At 39.3% G+C, this 19,639-nt stretch overlaps 1 protein-coding gene across 1 annotated transcript; it reads right to left on the reverse strand.

Moving 5' to 3' along the window:
* Window positions 1-894: 894 nt before the first annotated feature.
* DBX2 (developing brain homeobox 2) lies at window positions 895-19,074 on the reverse strand. Its single transcript, XM_021547416.4, has 4 exons — window positions 18,416-19,074; window positions 8,580-8,675; window positions 3,820-4,007; window positions 895-1,685 (listed from the first exon to the last, which is right to left on the reverse strand). Exons 1-4 carry the CDS (start codon window positions 18,747-18,749, stop codon window positions 1,362-1,364), a joined length of 942 nt encoding a protein of 313 aa, XP_021403091.3. The 5' UTR covers window positions 18,750-19,074; the 3' UTR covers window positions 895-1,361.
* Window positions 19,075-19,639: the final 565 nt, after the last annotated feature.

Raw genomic sequence — 19,639 nt, forward strand, 5'->3', positions numbered from 1 at the left:
TTGGAAGATGTACAGTACAGTTCAAAATATTTGGAGCCCAAGGCAAGAATAATCAGATACATTCAAGGCATATATGATAAGGAAAGCCAGACTAGATTATCATAATCTTTTGCCTATAAAATGTATGAATGCCAGAAAGAAAATAGTCCCTATAAAACCATAATGTTCTCCATAAGGTTTTGCCTGTAACATAAAATATCTTTAGTCTCCTCAACAAAGGCATCCATAAATGCATGAAAAAGAAAATGAATGCTATGCTCCCATTTTGAGCTATAAAGATTTGCAAATAAAACAAAGAAAAATACATCTAAATTCATAGATTGACCTCCTTAAATTGGATTAAGCAAGCAAGTAATTTTAAGTAGCTTTAATAATATTTGAGGCTTATTGTATTACATAGAATACTGTCCTGTCTTTGATACAGATATATGCTAATGTGTCCTTACTGGCACCAGTTTAAACAGCAGTAAGCCAGGAATAATGCTACTATGGTACATAATCTCCATAAGTAATTTTCTGAACTTGCTGTAGTAGCCATTTTTCCAGTTATAGGTCTGTTGCTTAGTGCATTTTTGGCTACAATTCTGTACATTGTCATTACAGTTTTGAAATACAGAAGATTCTACCAACAGCTAAAAAAAAGACACTGCACTTCAAAGCTAAGAATGCTAGTAGATTCATGCATGGACAGAAAGACCAAAGGCAGTGAACTGCACTTTCCAGTACACACTCTTATCAGAGTTACTTAAACATGGAATATTTTATAGACTAGGTTAGTTGCCTTTTAATATTGCATACTTTACCGAGGTTGTCAGTTGACCTGTGACCATGCTATTTAAAGCTAATTGAATACTGACATAGGTGAGGACAGATGGAGAAAACACACCAAAAGGATTGTATTTGTCCATATGAATCTATTGTATTATTTAATGAATTTCTAAAAGAACGCAAAACCACTAACTTTCTTGAGAGAAACAGATTCCTTTTTATCTCATGCACAGAAGAAATTAATTGGTCTGACTACAATGAGAGATAAAAGTGATTCTCTATTAGTGTGTTTTTAACGAGCATCACATACAGTGCAGATGTATAAATCAGAGTACAAATTCAGCTTCATGTTCTTCATTTTACTTACCATCAGTTCCTACTTTACTTTTAAGGTCAGTACAAGACTGGAAAAGACACAAGAAAAGACTGAATATTGAAGAATACTTCTTTAGTCATTAGTTGTTTGTAATTTTAATGGCGTTAGCATATTTTTGAAGCATAAACGAGTTAGCTTTACAATGTTCAAATACTGTTAATCTTAAAAGACTGCTCATTTGAAGCCTTCACTCTCCCACTCCATTTACAAACTGCCCCTACTCCCTTACACTTGATGATGCCTTGTTTGCAGTGTCTTGGTCAGGATACAAATAGAGTGGGCTCTGCAATGAATTTGCTCTTGGAGGTGGTTGTGTAGTAGTCAGTCTTTCAGAATTTCCTGGAGAATTCTCCCTCCACCTTGGACTTGCCCGCTCATCAGACATTTCCCACACAGATGGGCATGGGGAGGTAAAATTAATGGTGGATCTTGAGAGGTAGTTCTCCTGAAGACCGTCTTCTTGGAGGCACCTGTTAGAAAGCACTTCTTTTTCTTTGGAGTTTCGCCATTTCATCCTTCGATTCTGAAACCAGATTTTCACCTGTTTGCAAGTTAACAAGAGTTTATTATCATTCTTTGCTTTAAACAACTTTGCCGTAACAAGTGTTTTTTTCCTTTCTATCCTCCTAGTTCCACATCCTTCCTTATCTGCTGTTACAGTAGAGAACCAGTAAAGCCAGCTGACTGACACTATCTGAGAACTTTCCCATCACTATTTACTACATCTAGAACAAATATTCTCCTTGACTTTCACCACCTACAACAGATGATTACTTAGCTTAGACTGAAAAATGGACAGCCCAATAGCTAGGGATAGAAGAGTTTCCTAAAAGCAACATCCTTCTAGACAGAAGAAAATTCCCAGAGAAAATTAGTAACATCATTAAGGAAAACTAAGTGATATTACTGGTGGTGTGAGGGCCTTCATTAAACAGAGGCTGTAAGAATCATGACAGTCCCTTTCACAAACATAGCTAAAATCAGCTTGGCCATACAGCTTCAAAAAGCATGTTGTGACATAGGAGATGGAATTGAAAATTTAAAGACATTTTGTTTACCTGACTACAGTTTTCCAGAAGTTACCTAGAACCCATGTGATTTTAAGATAAAATCAACTTTTCAAGAACTTTTGAGTTCTTAAACACAAGAATTCAAAGGCATTTATGAAATGCTGGGGAAAGCTTGGGGTAATATAAAACCAGAAACTGGTTTTACAGGAAAAGAAAGGTGAGGGTGATCAATCAAATTATTCAGATTGTGTTCTCTTTTCCCTTCAACATTTGCATTTAGATCTAGTATTCTAGTATTTATATCTAGATACTGGATATGAAGACAAAAAGGGTATGGTTTCAAATGTTTGAGAATCATTGTCTTAGATGACATGTACTGTTCCTCCAACACAACTGGTCAGAAAATTGAAGAAGTAAGCTTCACAGCAATTTCTTTTCCTTTCATGAGGGGAATAAAAAAAAGAGATTAATGTCATCTGGTCTGTCACTGTCATGAAATTATATTTTCATAGTAGTAGTGGTTATCTGTGTATTATTGCATTATTTTTTACACACCCAAATTCTCTTGAATAACATGAGCACAGAAAATAATCTTGAGGAAATAACTGTAACACTAGGAATTTGACTACAGTTTGGGAATTTTTTTAGGCAGCACACTGGTGAGTGCACATTTTCATTGAAATAGTTTTCCTGCAGAGATTACAGTTCTGTACATCACACTGAGAAACACCACACTCTACTTATTTTTGTGTTTATTGTTGCAGTGTTTGCAACAGCATCAGAGTCATCAAGTTGCAAGGAACCACCACAGACCATGTTAATTTTCTGTTCTACATGACCTCACAAACTTTTTTTTCCTCCCAGTTTCCTTCAGATTTTGTGCTCTTCAAGCCAAGCATTTTTCCTTTGTTTTTATCTGCAGATAGGTGAGGCCCTGAAGATTCCAGATTGGGCTACTGCTCCTCAGCACCACTATTAATGTAGCTGTTCAGTCAGAACAACTCACGGGAGTCATTAGGCCCGCAGCTAAACTCTAAAATCCTGCAGTAGACCAACTCAGACTCATGCAAAAAATTCCATTAAATGTGAATTGGCAAGTAAAATGGGATTGTTTTAGAAGGTCCCCCTGCAAAGTTTTTCTTCTTATGGTATCTCTCAGCTGTGAAAATCTCTTTCTTTGTGCAGTCAAGTGTCTTTCCATAGGAATGGTTGCCTGTCTCTTTGGGCAGAACAGTTCCAGGGGAAGTGCTGTTGACTGCATTGTCCCTAGTTGTTCATATCTGAGTGCAAAGGGTGCTCAGTGGAATGATGGAATGATTTATGCTCTCATGTTTTATATACTGCCTTTAGAGCAGTGAGATGGAGCAGTTTCCTACCCCAAAGCTTCCAAGGGGGCTCTGTTGGACAGCAATAAAAGAGAGTTGGAAATGAAACACAGAGGTCATGTTTCTTTGTGTGAAAATTGAGACATCAATTTTTGAAGGTATACATACAGAAAATAAACCAGGAAACTGTTTAAGTATTCCCTGGTTTAAACTGCCATTGATTTACTGAGGTCTTTGCAGATAAAAAAGCAGGTAAAAGAGCTCAAGGCTGCCCCTGCACTGTTCAATTTTCCTCCTTCAAAGCTATTTTAAAGATTTTCCCCAAAAGGACATTCCTTACCTGAGACTCCTTTAGACCCAGGTTAAGGGCCAGTTTCTTCCTGTCTGTTTTACTAATATACTTCTGCTTCTGGAACATTTTCTCCAAAGCTTTCCTCTGGTCTTCAGAAAAGACAGCTCTTCTTAATATGCCTCTCCGGGATTTGGAGTTAGACTCCTGGGTTAGAAGTGGCAGCATACTTTCCTCTCCTAGTAGAAATAGATGAGAATTTCCCATGACATCTATCATGCATCAGAGAAATATTAAGTGCTGTTTATTATAATGTTTGCAGACTCTTGTCCCACTTTTGATTTGTTGGTGTTACAAGTGTGTTGTAATGCTTCAATCATGTTCATTAAGGATTAAATCCTCACTTGGATCTAGAGGTGTTGTCAGTAGTCAGGAGTTTCCCCCTGACATGGTACAAAGAAAATGAGATGAGTTCATAGAGGAATATTGGGACAGAGCCTATAATACTGCAGAATTCAAATATAGTCAGGGAGGAACTTCATTTTTCTTTGCCTGACATTACCACTGAATAAAATGCAACAAGTTTTCCTAGGAGTTTATTTACTCCTTATGTGGACTGTAAAATGAAAGAAAAGTGGTCTGTAATAATGATTCAAATAAACTAAATAGGCTTTCCTATAGATATATATCTATATCTATATCCATATATATATATATATATATATATATATATATATTTTTTTTTTTTTTTTACTAATGAAAGGGTTTCAGAGTAGTCTATTTCTCAGAAAATTCCTGGTCATTCACTTAGTTATTCTGAAAACTACAGCAATTTCTATATTAGAGCATTTGGAGAGTACTTGGACTTACTCCTTTCAGCCTGAATTTTGATCCTTTGACATCTCATAACACGCCCTGGGAGGGCAGTTTTCAGTGAATCCAATCTCATCCCCTCAATGCACACCTAGAGGGAGCCCTACCCTGGAAAACAGCCTCAAAGCTGGAGGACAGAGCTGAAGTGAAGAAGTAGAAATATACATACAAAGAGCACAGAAACCCCAAGATACATCTCTCATGTTCCTCACACCCAATAAAACCTAAATCCATAGTGCTTTCCCATGCTCTCTTTCCCTTAGAAATACATGGTATATGAGAAGCAATCCTTAGTGAGGCTTCCTATGCTTCCAGTGTACCCAGCTTCCTCAAATAATCAGGAAGCAGGAGCAGGGATCAGTTGAACAGAGCCTGTCATCATGCACGGCATGTGATAATTAGGGAGATGCAAGCAGGCCAGGAAACAGTGCACTTCGGCTCAGAAATTGTGCCATGGCTGTACAGCCACTGACACTTACAATCTTGCTGTAGGAGTGGCAATTCAGATGCAAGCTGCCCTCCTGCTGTCCACCTTCTCAAGTCCATGGGCCTAGATTGCCCTTCCAGCTTTTAGTTACAGCAGCTGCAAAGGTGCGCTGCTGCTCAATTTCTACAAAGGATCTGATCATTTTCATATCAAAGCCAAAAGCAAATTTCCCCTGAAAAGCAGGTTTTCTAAAATACTAAACATTTTTTGTGTAGAAGTCTATCTATTCTAACCAGCTATAATGGGGTGGGGGGAAAATTAAATATATTTTTTCAATTGATATAGTGCTCTTGAAAATACTAATGAAATCCAGATGCAGCTTCCACAAACTGTCCTTGGGGCTACACTACATTTCAATTTCTGTATATTATACATATATACACATGGGTACATGTATCTTTAAACACCCACAAAAAAACAAGCACACATATACTGAGGATATTGTAATATAATGAAAAGAAACTGAAGTGTGTATCTGCATGCCTTGCAAAGTTGACTAAATACTTTGTAGCCATGTGTTACTGATTTGATATTACATACACTGCCCCTGCATCCTGCTTCCAGCTCTTACCAGTAGAGCAGAGCATCAGAAGCTGAGCAAGTGTACAGTGATTATTCCCTAAAATAAGACTATCCCTGTGAAACATTACTGATTGCATTCTGTCAATTCTTTTCTTGAACTTTTCACATCAAGAAATCAAGATATTTTTATTTGTCCCTCATAAGAGTGTGTGGTAAAAATAATTATTATGATTTGCAATGTTACAGTATAAATAATCCTTAATTTATACAGATGTATTTCAATTTTCAAAATTATATGTAAGACCATATACAAAAAATCATAACCTACTGGTTAATGACCTGATATTTATTACACTGTGATACACAGTCAGACTTCATCCAAACCAAAACAAACAATCTGCAGAACAAAAGTCAAAATACCAAAATGGAGGTTTTCACAAAGGGAAAGGTTGATATTTCTCTGGGGACTTCAGAGCCCCTTCATAACCCCACTGTATGCTCCAATCATGCTTACAAAACTGGGAGCAAGCTGGGAGCCCTCCTTCCTCAAGCCTGTTTTCTGTCTTTCTTGCTCAAACTTAGTGAATTTAGGTACCTTTTTCCAGGTAGCCTCTGAGAAGTTTCTGCTGAATTGTCAGCCATTCTCAGGTTTACTGGAAGGTAAGGTCTGGCAGCAGCAGAACTGGTACCATCTCTCACCCCCACTGTGGGATGAGAGACACCAGCAAGGGAAGAGGCGTAACAGGGCTGGTCCTCGCCTCCCAGCCTCCATTCCACAATGGAGTTGTCAGCCAAGGACAGAGGATGCCAAATTATGTGACCCCTTAAAATTTGTCTTGCCTGGCTGGTTGTTAACAGTCAGTCAGCAAGGAAACAACCTCCTGCTGGAGCCTCAAGGCACAAATTAATTCCTGTACAGGCAGTATGTAGGGTCCAGCGTAACACCTATATTAGACGAATTTAATAGTGAGGCATCTCTACACTCTAAGGCACAATATATGATGAATTTGAAATGATTAACTGAACAAAATTTAATGATGAGCAGAATGCTCAGAAGCAATAACAAACAGCCTACAGAGCAAAAAATCTGAAACCTACCACCGAGTAGCCTAGAGAATTTCTTTAAAAATAAGCCATATTCTAAAATGCATTCCAACTGTTACACAAAAACAAAATTTCAGTGTGTGGATTATAGGATTTTTCAGTGCAGCAGGACAGGCAGTATAAATATACATTTCAGCAATTTTAGCAAAATTAAATATGTCAGTTTGCAGCTCATCACTCTGAACATGCAGCAGGTTTAGTGTTCTGCTGACACAAATGTGACCAACTATTTCCTATGTTACTGATTTGATTTTTGTTAAGTCTTTCCTTTGTATCCTAATATATAGTGATAAATGTCCTCTTAATCTGTGGAACAATCTTCATTTGCCTTCATGGCAGAGACCACCTTGAAGGAGCAAGTAAAAGCTTTAGTCATGGTTTCCATTTTTTCATTACAATTCAATACATTCTAGTTAAATGGACAATTAATAGGTCACTTCCAAAATAGCAGTGTATCAGTCCTGGTTAATAAACAATCCCCACAGTTGATAATGGGCCTATGTATTCAGCAAGTCCCTGTATACACTCAGCTCATCCACTAAATCCCTTTTCAGGTAGACAGGGTTATATGGGAAGATGAGCTAGAATGAGTCTATAAAAGTCAGTTTCATTCACTGCTTTATTTTTCAGTCAAGTGCTTTAAATGGTGTCCAGAAAATCTCTTGGAATGTGAGACAGGAGAAAAGACTGGCACATAGAGTATTGCTTTATGGCTATACAAAAGGGCAACTGACCCTTGCCCAGGCCTTTTCAATGTGAAATGGTTCCTAAAGTTCATCTGCACAGTGAAAAATTGTGGTGAGGTCGCGTGTGGATGAGTAAAGTGAAAGTGGTGATTGGTCATGGTGCTGTCAGCCATTGTGGGAGAGCCGAGGCCATGTAAAACGCTCTGTGGGAAAGTGTCAGCCCCCTAAAGAGGTGCTCAGAAACTTGCAGCTCATTAAACTGCCAGCATTTGCTGCCTCACTTGTCAAGAATCATTCAACTTAGCAACTGTCCTTCTGAAACATTCATAAAAAGCATGCACTTTAGTCAGGAATGGTTTGAATGCAATTGTGATAAAAAAGTATATGCCAGAGCACGTAAAAGATCCAATTTTCATTTGGATTTGACAAGCAATTTGTGCTTTTTTTTCTGTTTTGAAGACAGAAAATGCTACTTCTGTTTGCATTCCTGAGCCATAAGCACAAAATCACGACTGTCCATTCTTAAACTATTGCATGCAATCTTCCCAGTCAAGGATAAATTTAGTTTTGGATTAAATGGACTTTTAGTTCTGAATGGATAGTGTACACTGGTCAAAATTCTCTTCAACATACTTCTTCAATTTTTTACATTATGATTACAAAAGAGAAACAAAATTAAACATGTGCACACATTTGACTGCTACAAAAAGCATGTCATATAAATGTTGTATTTAAATGATGCTAAAGCTTCCTGAATCATAATTTACCCCTAAAAAACATTAAAATGCAGCACGCATTTTACGATCCTCCAGCTCTTTTCTTATTTGCAAGTGTTTATTGACACTGATTTTTAAAAGAGTTACTGATTTTAAAGAATTGTTTCTAGCAAACTGAAAACAAGGCCCTTTCCTAGGTTAGCTCTGTCTGGGTGTCTCAATGCCATTAGAAACCTCTCACAATTGCTCAGTGTACTTAAGTTTGATAAATCTTTGGAAACCCTCTGAATAGGATTGCTGTGATTTTACTAAGGAATTAGCTGCTGCCATTGCATCACCAATTAGTTTTCCAGAACACATTAAATCCTGCTGCTTTGGTTTACAGAATAACTCAAGCATTACTGATGAAGCATAAAAACTTACTTGGAAAAGCAGTGGGGGATGCAGGGTGCTGACAGGACCCACCGCAGCATGCTGAGTAGAATGGCGGGGCTCGGAGAAAAAAGTGTTTGGAAAGAGCTGCAAAGAAAGCATAGATCTAATTGATTATCCATTACGCTTAGGTGATATTCATAACAACAGTCCTCCAAAAAGTCAGTGTGTAAAGTCCTGCCCCACAAGCTCTTTTTCCTTTTCTCAACATGGTGATATTTTTAAGGCAAACAATGATAAACCAAGTAATTGCTCTTTAATTTATCAAGGCTATTTTACATGTGTAGCTTACTATAATATGCAAAACTCTCCCCATATTTATAAGAATGAAGCTCTGCAGACTAGAAATTTCCTTCTGTAATTGCTGTAGTTATGTGAGTTTTCCTAAATATTGGCATTGAACACATTGCTTCAATAGTATGTTGTTGAAACAATTAATATAATGAATCTGAAAGTTATTTAAAATAACCCTAGTACGCATGCCATCTTGCAAAAAAAAAATCAGCTGGTACTCCAATGCTGTTAACAGCACTCAAACCAATAATGTCCTCAATAAGAAACCTTTATGAATAAAATTTAGAAAATGCCATGAGATGAAACAGCTGAGCTCTATAGGCACATACTACAGGGCCTGATACTGTTATTCTGAGTGTCAACTTAGTCTTGCTGGACAAGTGCTCTAAATTTAAATAAACTACTTGCTGAAGGCTCTGCTAGATACAACAAAAAAAAATCGGCAAAGTCAACTCACAGAATTAGGTAATATTTGGTAATTTTTAAATGGAATTTTTTAAATCTCTTATATCTAAAAAGGGCTTTCAAATCATGGAAAGGTCTTCATTATCTATTTGTCTCTCAATTTTTTTTCCATAAGGCTCATGGGCTTTTCCATTAATCTTAATTACCCATCAATTTCTGCTTATACTCATCAACAATGAAACCTGGAATAATTTTTTGTTGTGAAAAAGATACATCATTGCTAGATCTGTACACTTGTAAAATGAGATCAGTATCAAAACATCTATGTCACTTTTTGTTTCCGTTTAGGCAGAAAATAAGTGGATCTAGAGCCTGTACTGTAGTTGTCCAAATCTCCAGAAAAAAAAAATTAAATTAAAAAAAAAGTAACTGCATAAGTCAGTAAAAAACTTAATAAATCAACAATCAGAAAGAAAGGTAAATAGATAAATGTATCAATGTATCTAAGCCATGCTGCTAATTTTTTTAAGTTTTTCAACTGCAATTAAAAATAAAGATCATTCAAAATTAAATTTCTGAGTATGTATTAGGACCTCAAAATAAGTTTTGTGATCCTTAAATTTGCTGTTATCCCAGAGCAAAAAAATTATTGCTGTAAAATATTTGCTTAAGAAGTATGATGCTGGTGATATTCTCATGAACAAAGAGGTTCCTGAGCTCACTTCTCAAGATTTGGTTTAGATCCTGGGAAATAAACAATGCCATGATGTCTCTCTATGCCTATAGCCAACATGTATGTCCAGTTCATAATCTTTTTTAATGTGCTGCAGCTATACTGATGCACAGGTGAATACTACATTATGTATGTGAAACTACATCCCTACATTTACTGAAGCTGTTGCATTCAAACCAATGTGCAGCAGTTTTGCAGAGTTACATCAGTAAAAAAAATGTGACATAATACAGGGATATTCAATTCTGTCTTGGGAGTTCTACACACAGAAAAATATTAATGCTTCAACATAACATATCCAAGTATATTTTTTATATTTGATAGAAACAACACAGTTCATCACATTAAATGGCTTCCACTACCTGTATGAAACTCCATTAACAGAATTAAAATTGTCCAGAATTATACTGGAATTATACCTGTAGAAATGACATAATATAGTTTTGAAAACTATATAGAGGATGGACTAACTATTATTTTCTTTTCACATACATCACAGTAACTCTATCAATATCTGCTGATCAAGAGACCTAAAGCAAACACTCCTTGCTATTCACACAAGGCTGAAAATTGCTGAGATGTCAGAATATTAATTATGCAATTTTTTGGCCAGAATGAGACATAGTAACCAAAAGGCAGCTGCTGCTCCCAAAGATGTATAGGAACCTAAAGCAGGGGCAAAATCCTAATAATTTGTACTCTGGACACTTAGGCTTTTTCTGCTTTATATCTTCATTTCATAAAACTGAGACGGTGTGAAACTAAGTTTTTCACAAAACTCAGTCTTTACAGGTTTAGCTTCACACATGCATGAAAAATATCCAAGTATGATTTAAGTGTCTTTTGACACTCCAAAAACTGTACTATATACCTTAGAAGAAAATGTATTGCATCATATATACAAAAGTATTAAATACCTAGTTTTGCTTTTTTTTCACAAAAATAATACTTTTGACACTGATGCTGTTATGCAAAATTTTATTAATAATGTTCATTACATTTACCTTTGTGAACAGAAATCATTTTACAGACAATAAAATAATACTAAACACGTAAACGGACCTCAAGCTTATCTAGTGCTAAAACTCAGAAAGCAGTTCAGATATTGATATTTTAAAATACACTGCCTGCTCTGAAAGTATTCTAAATTGAAAAGTCCTTCCACTATAAAAAGTCATACTGACAATGGGATTGGAAGTTTTCCTTCCAGCTACCCATCATTTTGAGAGTAAGGTTCCTAAATACAGCCCAGCTCAGTTATGCACTTTTGAAAATGGCTTATTATTTAAGGACACTGTTTACTCTTTCTAATTCTACTGTTGTGAAATATCAGGCATCAGGAAAGTGGGAAGGCGTGAAAGAAAAATGGCTATTGAGGGAAAGTGAAACTGATGGTAAACTTCTGGTATTATCCATACGGGTTCCTTCACTGGACATGCTGCTAGTTTACTGGGGGGCCACTGATAAAAATGTAGTATCAACCTGTGAAGAGAGCTGGAACATGTCCAAAAAAATTATTCAGAAAACTGCCTAGAGCAATCTAACAAAACTAACAACAGGACCAGAGAGACCACAAGCTGCATGAACACTTCAATTCTCCAAGTCCACATGAATTGCTTTCCACTGTGACACCTAGGTTCCAGCCCTTGCAGGAAACTTAAATGTAATTATCAGTGGCTCCTACCCTCTCCATGCCTCCTACACAGCCTTGCTATTGAGAAGATGGGAATCTACCTGTGGATTTACTATTTTTTTTCTGTTTTTGTCCTTCCTCAGGATGCCCATGTACTAGTGTGCAACAGCACTTTACCAGTTCTTGTCAAAACAGGCATCATTGTAAGTTCTCTGTCTAAAAGTTCCTTGCCCAAGTTCCTTGTCTGGGCCTCCTATACAGTCAATGAGAAGAGATAAGTAGCATCACCTTAAAACAGACACATAAGGAGTCTCTCCCTCTGTAGGCATCTCTCTGTATTAACTACAGCTTAGACAAGACACCTACTTTTTATTTAACAGGTGAATTACCATGACATTCTTCTTATCCCTCACAGGTAACAACAAAAGAATACCATCATCTATACAGGCATAAATATTCTAAAATATGTAAAAATTCAGCTAGAAAGTAATTAGTTATTTTCTTTGTTTCTCAATATAATAGAATTTGTTTAGAAATTATTTCCTCAAGCATGCAAAATTAGGGTCAGCTGCTGCAAGCTGACATTTCATTGTGTTTTCATTGTTGCAGCATTAATTCAAAATCTTACAATAGGCCAAAATGCATCATTTATTCCTGTGGTTTGCACTGATTAGCCAAAATTTTTTACCTGGAATAGTCTTGTTGCAGCATTGCTAGCTCTGAACAGACAAAAGTCTCAAGATAATATAAACAGTGTTAGAATAAAAAAAATAACACGTTATTTTTTCTTTTTTTTTTTCTCTAACAAAAGGGGTTTAGTATTTTTACATTTGTACAAGGAAATACTTTTTCAAGTTGAAACTTGAGATATTCACATAGTCACAAGGAGGAACATTCTCAACACACATTCAGAATACATCAAGAGAATATGTGCTACAACTGCAGACAAAAGCAGCCTCTCATGAAAAAATTTTGTAAGCTTTTCAGCACAAAGCAAAAGCCACTTCTCCAGAGTGATAACTCACCTCCAAGAAATACAGTCCAGTTTACTGAAAATATTTGTATGTGTAATTTTATAAATTTCAGGGTCTGACATTTGAAACAGTCTCCTACTGCTTTATGTACCTGCAAATGTTTTCATTAAAAAAAAAAAAAATCTCCCCTTTCTGCTGTGGGGTCATGACTGACCACAAAAGTACCATGTAAAACATCAGTTATTTTGAGAGCTGCTTTATGAAAGAATGCAAATCACCTTCATTAGGCAATGGAAGCAGAGAACTTGCCTTCCAAAATTTAAGAGGATTTTTTAACAGCAATACAGACACAGTACAATAAAACCTAACATCTGCACTTGAGTTTGCCTGATGAGATTAATCCTTACCAAAGCCATGTATTTTCTAAAATCATGAGGAATATACTACAGGATTTCAGAAGACCAGCTCTTTCTGCCGTACAAAATGCATTTTACAGAAGTTAATTCACTAACTGTAGGCATGACTGATACCATGGTTTCAAAACAGTCTATTTCTTTTCTACAAACTCCACCTCTTGTCTTCCTAGCAAAGCTCTGAGATGTTCTGGTAGTATCTAAATCTTGCCAAGGACGAAACACGGGATCCTCTTCCTTCTAAGAGACGGCACCGTGAGAGTAGCCAAAGGAAGTTGCAGTGTCCAGCCAGTGCTCATATTCCTCACTCAGCACAGACTGCCAGACTAGTGGCTGGGTCGGAGAGTAGCTGGCACTAGTCTAGCTCTGGCAACCTCACAATAAGGACAACAGTTTGTCCTTTAAAAGCCATTTTGCAGCCACTCTTAAAATATGCTGGGCATTCCAGACCAATTCTATTAAATGGCTCACAAAGTTAACTGGAAACAGGAAACGTGCTAGTCTGTGATTTCTAATACTTACAAAAACTTCTTTGCTTCCAAAGACAAAGTTTCAAAACAATTACAGCGTCTCAGTGCTCCTGGCAATCAGGGAATAAGAAAAGATGCCAAATAGATCTCCCCACCTTAAAGAAGCTTTCTATCTCCAGAAAACACCAAGAAAACAAGAAAATCCTAAAACTTGTCAGTCATCTTGTTGCTTGAGTTAGATGAGTCAAGACAAAACATTGGGCTCTTTCCTGTCTTTTATTTTACTTAAAGCTAGTGTTACATGTCGCTTGAGGACAGACCCTGGCTGCCAGTTGGCTTGAAATCAATAATTAATAAGCATTAATTCACTAAGAGGAGATCCAAATGGAAGAAAAAAATATCACTTAAATTTCAGTAATTTAATTATCTCCTGGTTGCCATAAAGAAACACAAGACACTTTATAAGAAATAAGATATGTTTGTAAGTATTACAGGATAGAATTGGTGTCATCACCCGAGAAGGAAAAAATTGACATCATTTTCCAGAAACTTAGCCTGCAGAAGATTTGGTTTAATTTCCTTGCAATACTACCAGTTTTCTGTATTATCTTACATAAGTCACCCCATTTATTTTTGCTCCAGCTTCTCCTCTACACAATAGAAAGCTCTCTTATCTCACTGGCACAATGTGACAATAACTGCATCAAAATATAAAGTACCCAAATGTTACAAAATGAAAAGACACATCTATAGCACAAATGTATCTGGATATCTATAAAGTACATCTGTAGATGCTTACTCTAAGTCAAATTTATATTTACTGTACAGTTCTTCTGATTTCTTTTGTGTTACACGTGCTGTCCTTCATCCTGCTCTATTGTATTCTGATGCTTTAGGCAGAAATCCCCTAAGACAAATTTCTCAGCAAGTTTTACAATTGAATTATGTGTTTGTTTTGTTGCAGCTTTCAATCTCCTTTCTCTGTTCATCTACAAAAATGCAAAAATTAAAGCAGAAAGCCAGATCCTTTCCACATGACCATATTCATGCTGTAAAGCACTTACTGTCAACCTCCACCAGGACAAATTACTTAAGAAGACAGGGATATTTACAAAAATTATTTCAGGTAGCAGAGTAACTTCACATTTCCCAAGGAGGTCACTCAGCTCCAGCGCCAGCCAATACTTCTGGAAACTAAGTCATGAGAAAATATTTGGAGTGGATCTCTTTATAGAGGTAGCACCTGTACTACAAGACACAGCATCTCAGTATCATCTGGCAAATTTTTATGTGTCAGAAAACACTGAAGAAAACTATCAAGAATTCTAATTTATCCAGAAGAGAACAGTAGGCTTGGAGTCAAGGGACTAAAACACAGATTAGCAAGAAGGAATTGAGGAGCAAAGAGCAAAGGGGCTTCAAGTGAAGTGCAAGAAAGACTGGGAGAATTCCAAGCCAGTATAAATTAGCACACCACTGCAGAAGGCTCATGAGTTTATCATATAGCAGTAATGCTCCTTCTACTTTTCCTTCCTGAGTTTTATATAACATACTCTTTGTTCATGCTCTTCTTAAAGGAAACCAAACTAATTTCAAACACCTGCAATGATTACATTGAATTTTTTTAAATTATATATGATATATGATTAAATATATATATAATCATATATACTATTAAATATAATGATGGAAAGTGATTATTTAAACTTTTACAGACAACAAATATATTTATGTCTACCATGCTTATTAGATAATATAATATTTAGGGTGTGACACTTCCTGAGTACTTGTTCAGTTTTTTATTCATGCTACTTTTGTACAAGATATACATAAAATACACATGCAGATAAGTACTTGAAATAGTCCAACTAATACTTTGAAACCTGTAAATTATGGGAAGGAAACTTGCTGATACAACTCAGTTGCTAAGGAGTTAGGAAAAGTCACCATGATCAGATAGCCCAGATCAAGAATGCCATCCCACCTGGTCTCCTTTGCCACCATGGATAAGTGTTTTCCAATTTACAGAAAGAATACAGGATTTACATTCTTTAGCACTTTTATGGAGTGTTAAAATGGAGTGCTTTCTTCATGTCTTTCCTTTGGATACTTACAAAAACGGTTCAGCTTATTCAGTTTAGTCCCTGGTGTGATTTTACACTTCTTTTTGAGAACTTTTGGTGACCTCACTAGAATTTGGGACTACATGAGTAATATACTGTTTCCAAAAAGTCTGGTACTTCTTCAATTTCCTTTTTTTTTTTTTTAATTAAAAAATAAAAGAAAACTTGGCTTATGCCAAACTAGTTTATCAGGGGACTTTTAGTCCCTGCATGACCTATAAAGCACTTGCTAGTTCAGAAAGATTTTTTGAAGAAAACTTGCTTTACAATTTTCAATAATCTTTTTTAAGACTTCAAGAAAGATTTTCTAAAATGCTATGTGATTTGGGGGTTCCAAATATGAGTTTATTCTTTAAAAAATATCAGTAAATTTAAAAACCCTACCTAGCACAAATTCTTTAGTTAAAATATCTTCACTAGTCCCTGAATGCTAAAATTTTTGTTCTGTCAAAATGCTCCTTTGCCCTATCACTGTATAAACAAGAAATATTACACACAGCCTGACCACCCCAGCCCTAGTCACAAATGCAGTGTCTGGTCTGAACAGTTTCCTCAGTATACGCCTACACCAGAGACAAGGGACTCCTTAGAAACCACAAACTGGCTCAGCAAGACAGTTCCAATCTAATTCAAATTTGTGACTGTTGAGACAACCAAGTGTCCTCATCACTTTAAGACATACAAGTGAGATCAGAATCAACAGATCCCTGTTAGAATATAAAAGTCATTGTCACAAGTGTACAGTCACAGGAGAATTTTCTTCTGGGTACACAATGACTGAGGAAACACTAGTATTTCTCCCTGTTCAAATCTAAGAGCCTGGTGCATTTACCAAGATCTGTGGGAGCTGTGGAATTAGAAGAAGAATAGGACTGGACTCAAAATCACTAGTCAGACTTATCACACTAAAATCACAACTACTACTATGGGTCGATCAAAACAAGAAATATTCCTGGAAACAAGCATTTACAAAACTTGATATTTGGGAACTTCTGCAGCAATTTACTTATAGCTATTTAAAACAAACGAACAAAAACCCAGACAAACAAACTAACAACAACAAATAAAACCCAACAAAATACCTTTACCTCTAGCAAACAAGAGTGCTGGGGCATCTGCTAGCTTTTTTTCTACAAATAAATATAGCATTTTCTCTAGAACTTTTTTTCAGGATAAGGGCAAAGGGCTGGCAAGAATAATATTCACCGAATTGCAGGATGATGATACTTGTCCTGTTCCCTGACAGAGCCTATGGTTAAACACCTTTAAGTAACTGATAACGCTTAAGGTAACACTTACCTGAGAGGTCAGGAACATTCAGAAACCTTATTGTACACTTTGACTCTCTCCTGCCTACCTTTAAAGTATGTAATGCTAAAGGATCAAATACTGCTTTGGATTTTGAAGAACAATTTGCAGGATCTAACTGAAATAAAATTATGTTTGAAAAGAAAACAATTACTTCTGTTTTCAAAACAAGCCTTTTGGTTTCGCATCTCAAAGACTTAATTCAATAAATACAATTCTGCTCGTCTGATTTTCATTGTAAATGCAATTAAAACGGCGTGATCATAAATAAAAATTCATAAAATACCGCATAATATTGGAATCATTTATGCATTCTAATAGAAAAGTAAAATACTATATAGTATTTAGTATAGACTATACAATATAGTCTATATAGTAAAATACTATATAGACTATATTGACTACAATCAGTTCCATAACTAAGAGAAGTACACACTTCTTAAAATATGTTGCTCATGCCCAGACAAAATGTATTTATACGAAAATCGGCACATTCAAGAAAGTGAATGGGTTTTGAAAACCTGTGTGCTTCCAATTCCACGGCAGGGATTCCTGCGGGCCTCTGGCGGCCGCAAGCTGATCCCCACCGCCCGGCAGGGCGCTGGCTCTCAGTGTGACACCGGAATGAACGGCTGATAACGCATCTTTACAGCTCTTTAAAACTTTTTTTATATTTCCCCTGTCCCTGGTTTTGTCAAAGCTTCCAGAAAATAGCCTGTTCTACATGGCTTAATTCTCCTTTTGACAGGAGAGCCTTGCTGTCCCCCACGGCAGGGCGTGTATAGAAAAGGGCTGCTGCCTCCCGAGCTATCGCTACTTATGAGGATGGGACCGCTCGCCGTCCTTCCAAAACCTGGAATTTCAGACTTTCCCGGAGCGCCTGTTGGCGGCGAAGCTTCTACCACCCCTTGAGGCTGCGGGACGTCAAGACCTGAAAGAACTGCGATTAGGGGCGTTTAACATCACCCGACGCGGCCATCACAGGGCTCTGTCGCGCTCTCTGCACCCGCAGGTGCGCCGGCCGGCCGCCCGGCGTCCCGCACCGCCCGGCGTCCCGCACCGCCCGGTGTCCCGCACCGCCAGCTCCTCGGCGTCCCGCACCGCCCGGCGTCCCGCACCGCCAGCTCCTCGGCGTCCCGCACCGCCAGCTCCTCGGCGTCCCGCACCGCCCGGTGTCCCGCACCGCCGGCTCCTCGGCGTCCCGCACCGCCCGGTGTCCCGCACCGCCGGCTCCTCGGCGTCCCGCGGCCGGCGGCCGGGCGAGCCCCTCGGCCGCAGTCCCGGGCGCAGCCCCCGCCGCGCCCCGGCGGCACGGTACCCACGGGGCTCGGCGTCCCGCCGCCGCCTGCGGGCTCCTCGGGGCGGCCGCGCCTCTCCTGCCCCGTCTCCGCCGTGCGGAGAGCCGGCCCGAGCCCTCGGAAAGCCCCTCGGTCCCGTCTCCCGGGCGGCAGGACCGGGAGGGGCCGGCGCTCACCTGTGGCTGCCGGCGGGAAGATGCCGCCTCTCTCCGCCGCCGCGGCCCGCGCTGGCGGGCGGCCGCCGTCCGCCGCAGAGGGGTTAAGCACTTGGAAAGCCCATCTTGCCGGGAAGGGACCCCCTGAGGGGTCGATTTGTTCCGCCGCGGGGCACAGCTTGAGGGGCACGGGGTTGGCGGGGAGGGGACGGAGCTGGGTAGGGCTCGGCGCCCCGGCCCGCAGCAAGTTCTCGATGAGGAAACTTTTGCCCAGGTTGCCGAAACCTGGCGCCGCCGGCAGGTTGAGGAGAGCCGAGGAGCCCACCAGGTCCCAGTAAAAGGCGCTGGGCAGCATAGCGAGAGTTTCTACCCTCCTCGCCCTGCCCAGCCCGGCCCGGCCGCCGCGGCCCCTCACTGGGCTGGGACGGGGCGCCGGGCAGTGGGGGCCGGGCGGGCTGGCGGGGCGCCTCCCCGAGGGCTGCGGGCAGCGGAGCGGACGGCTCCGTGAGGCCGTCCGTGGAGACGCCGCGCCTCTCCGCCGGGCTGGAAGGTGTGTCCAAGCGCATTCATTATGTCAGCCGGGGACGAGGAGTGATGGACGCGGCCAACAAAGCCGCCTTGCCCAGCAGCCCCCCGGGCGGGGGCAGGGCGGGAGCTGAGGTGGCTGTCCCGCCGTGCCGCCCCGCCATGGCGGCGGGTCGCGGCTCCGCCGAGGGGTGCACCTGTGCGAGGGGACGGGGCCAAGGGAAAGGCCGCTGGCCTCCGTCCTGGCGGGGAAGCGGCTCCGGTACTGGCCCGGAGAGATCATGTCGACCTAATGATCCCATGAGGTAATGGGAAGATAGTCATTAGCTCACTCCCTCTGGGCATTTTTATCTGGCCTTTTTTTTTTTCTTTCTTTCTTTCTTTAGTTACCCACACATAGCATGCACGCTGGATTTTCAACACTTGTCTTAATAAATCTGATTAAGATCAGCACAGTACTGTTAATCATGTTTTTCTCAAGATGCTGGACAAAGCTTTGTGTGGGCATAAACATTCTTTGTCCGGAATAGCTTGGTCCATTTCTACTCCTTGCATGTATTCTTCATTTGCTTACAAATCACATAATATGGCAAAGATGTCTCATTTTGCAGTTCAAACATGCGTGCAGAAAGTTAAAATTGGATGCTGTTCCAAAGTCCTGAAAACATCTCCCTGTTTTGCAGAGAAATCCTTTTATTTCAAAGCAGCTGTTCACCAGTC

Source organism: Lonchura striata, chromosome 1A, assembly GCF_050655825.1.
Source record: "Lonchura striata isolate lonStrDom1 chromosome 1A, ASM5065582v1, whole genome shotgun sequence".
In the NCBI taxonomy this organism is placed as follows: domain Eukaryota; kingdom Metazoa; phylum Chordata; class Aves; order Passeriformes; family Estrildidae; genus Lonchura; species Lonchura striata.

Bases quoted from the DNA above. Each gene is read 5' to 3' on its own strand.
- DBX2 (XM_021547416.4), bottom strand. From the start codon at position 18,749: ATGCTGCCCAGCGCCTTTTACTGGGACCTGGTGGGCTCCTCGGCTCTC. The intron at 8,676-18,415 runs GTGAGCGCCGGC...CTTTCTTTGCAG, and splicing joins CTTCCCGCCGGCAGCCACAG to CTCTTTCCAAACACTTTTTT. The intron at 4,008-8,579 runs GTAAGTTTTTAT...TATTTCTACTAG, and splicing joins ATCCCCCACTGCTTTTCCAA to GAGAGGAAAGTATGCTGCCA.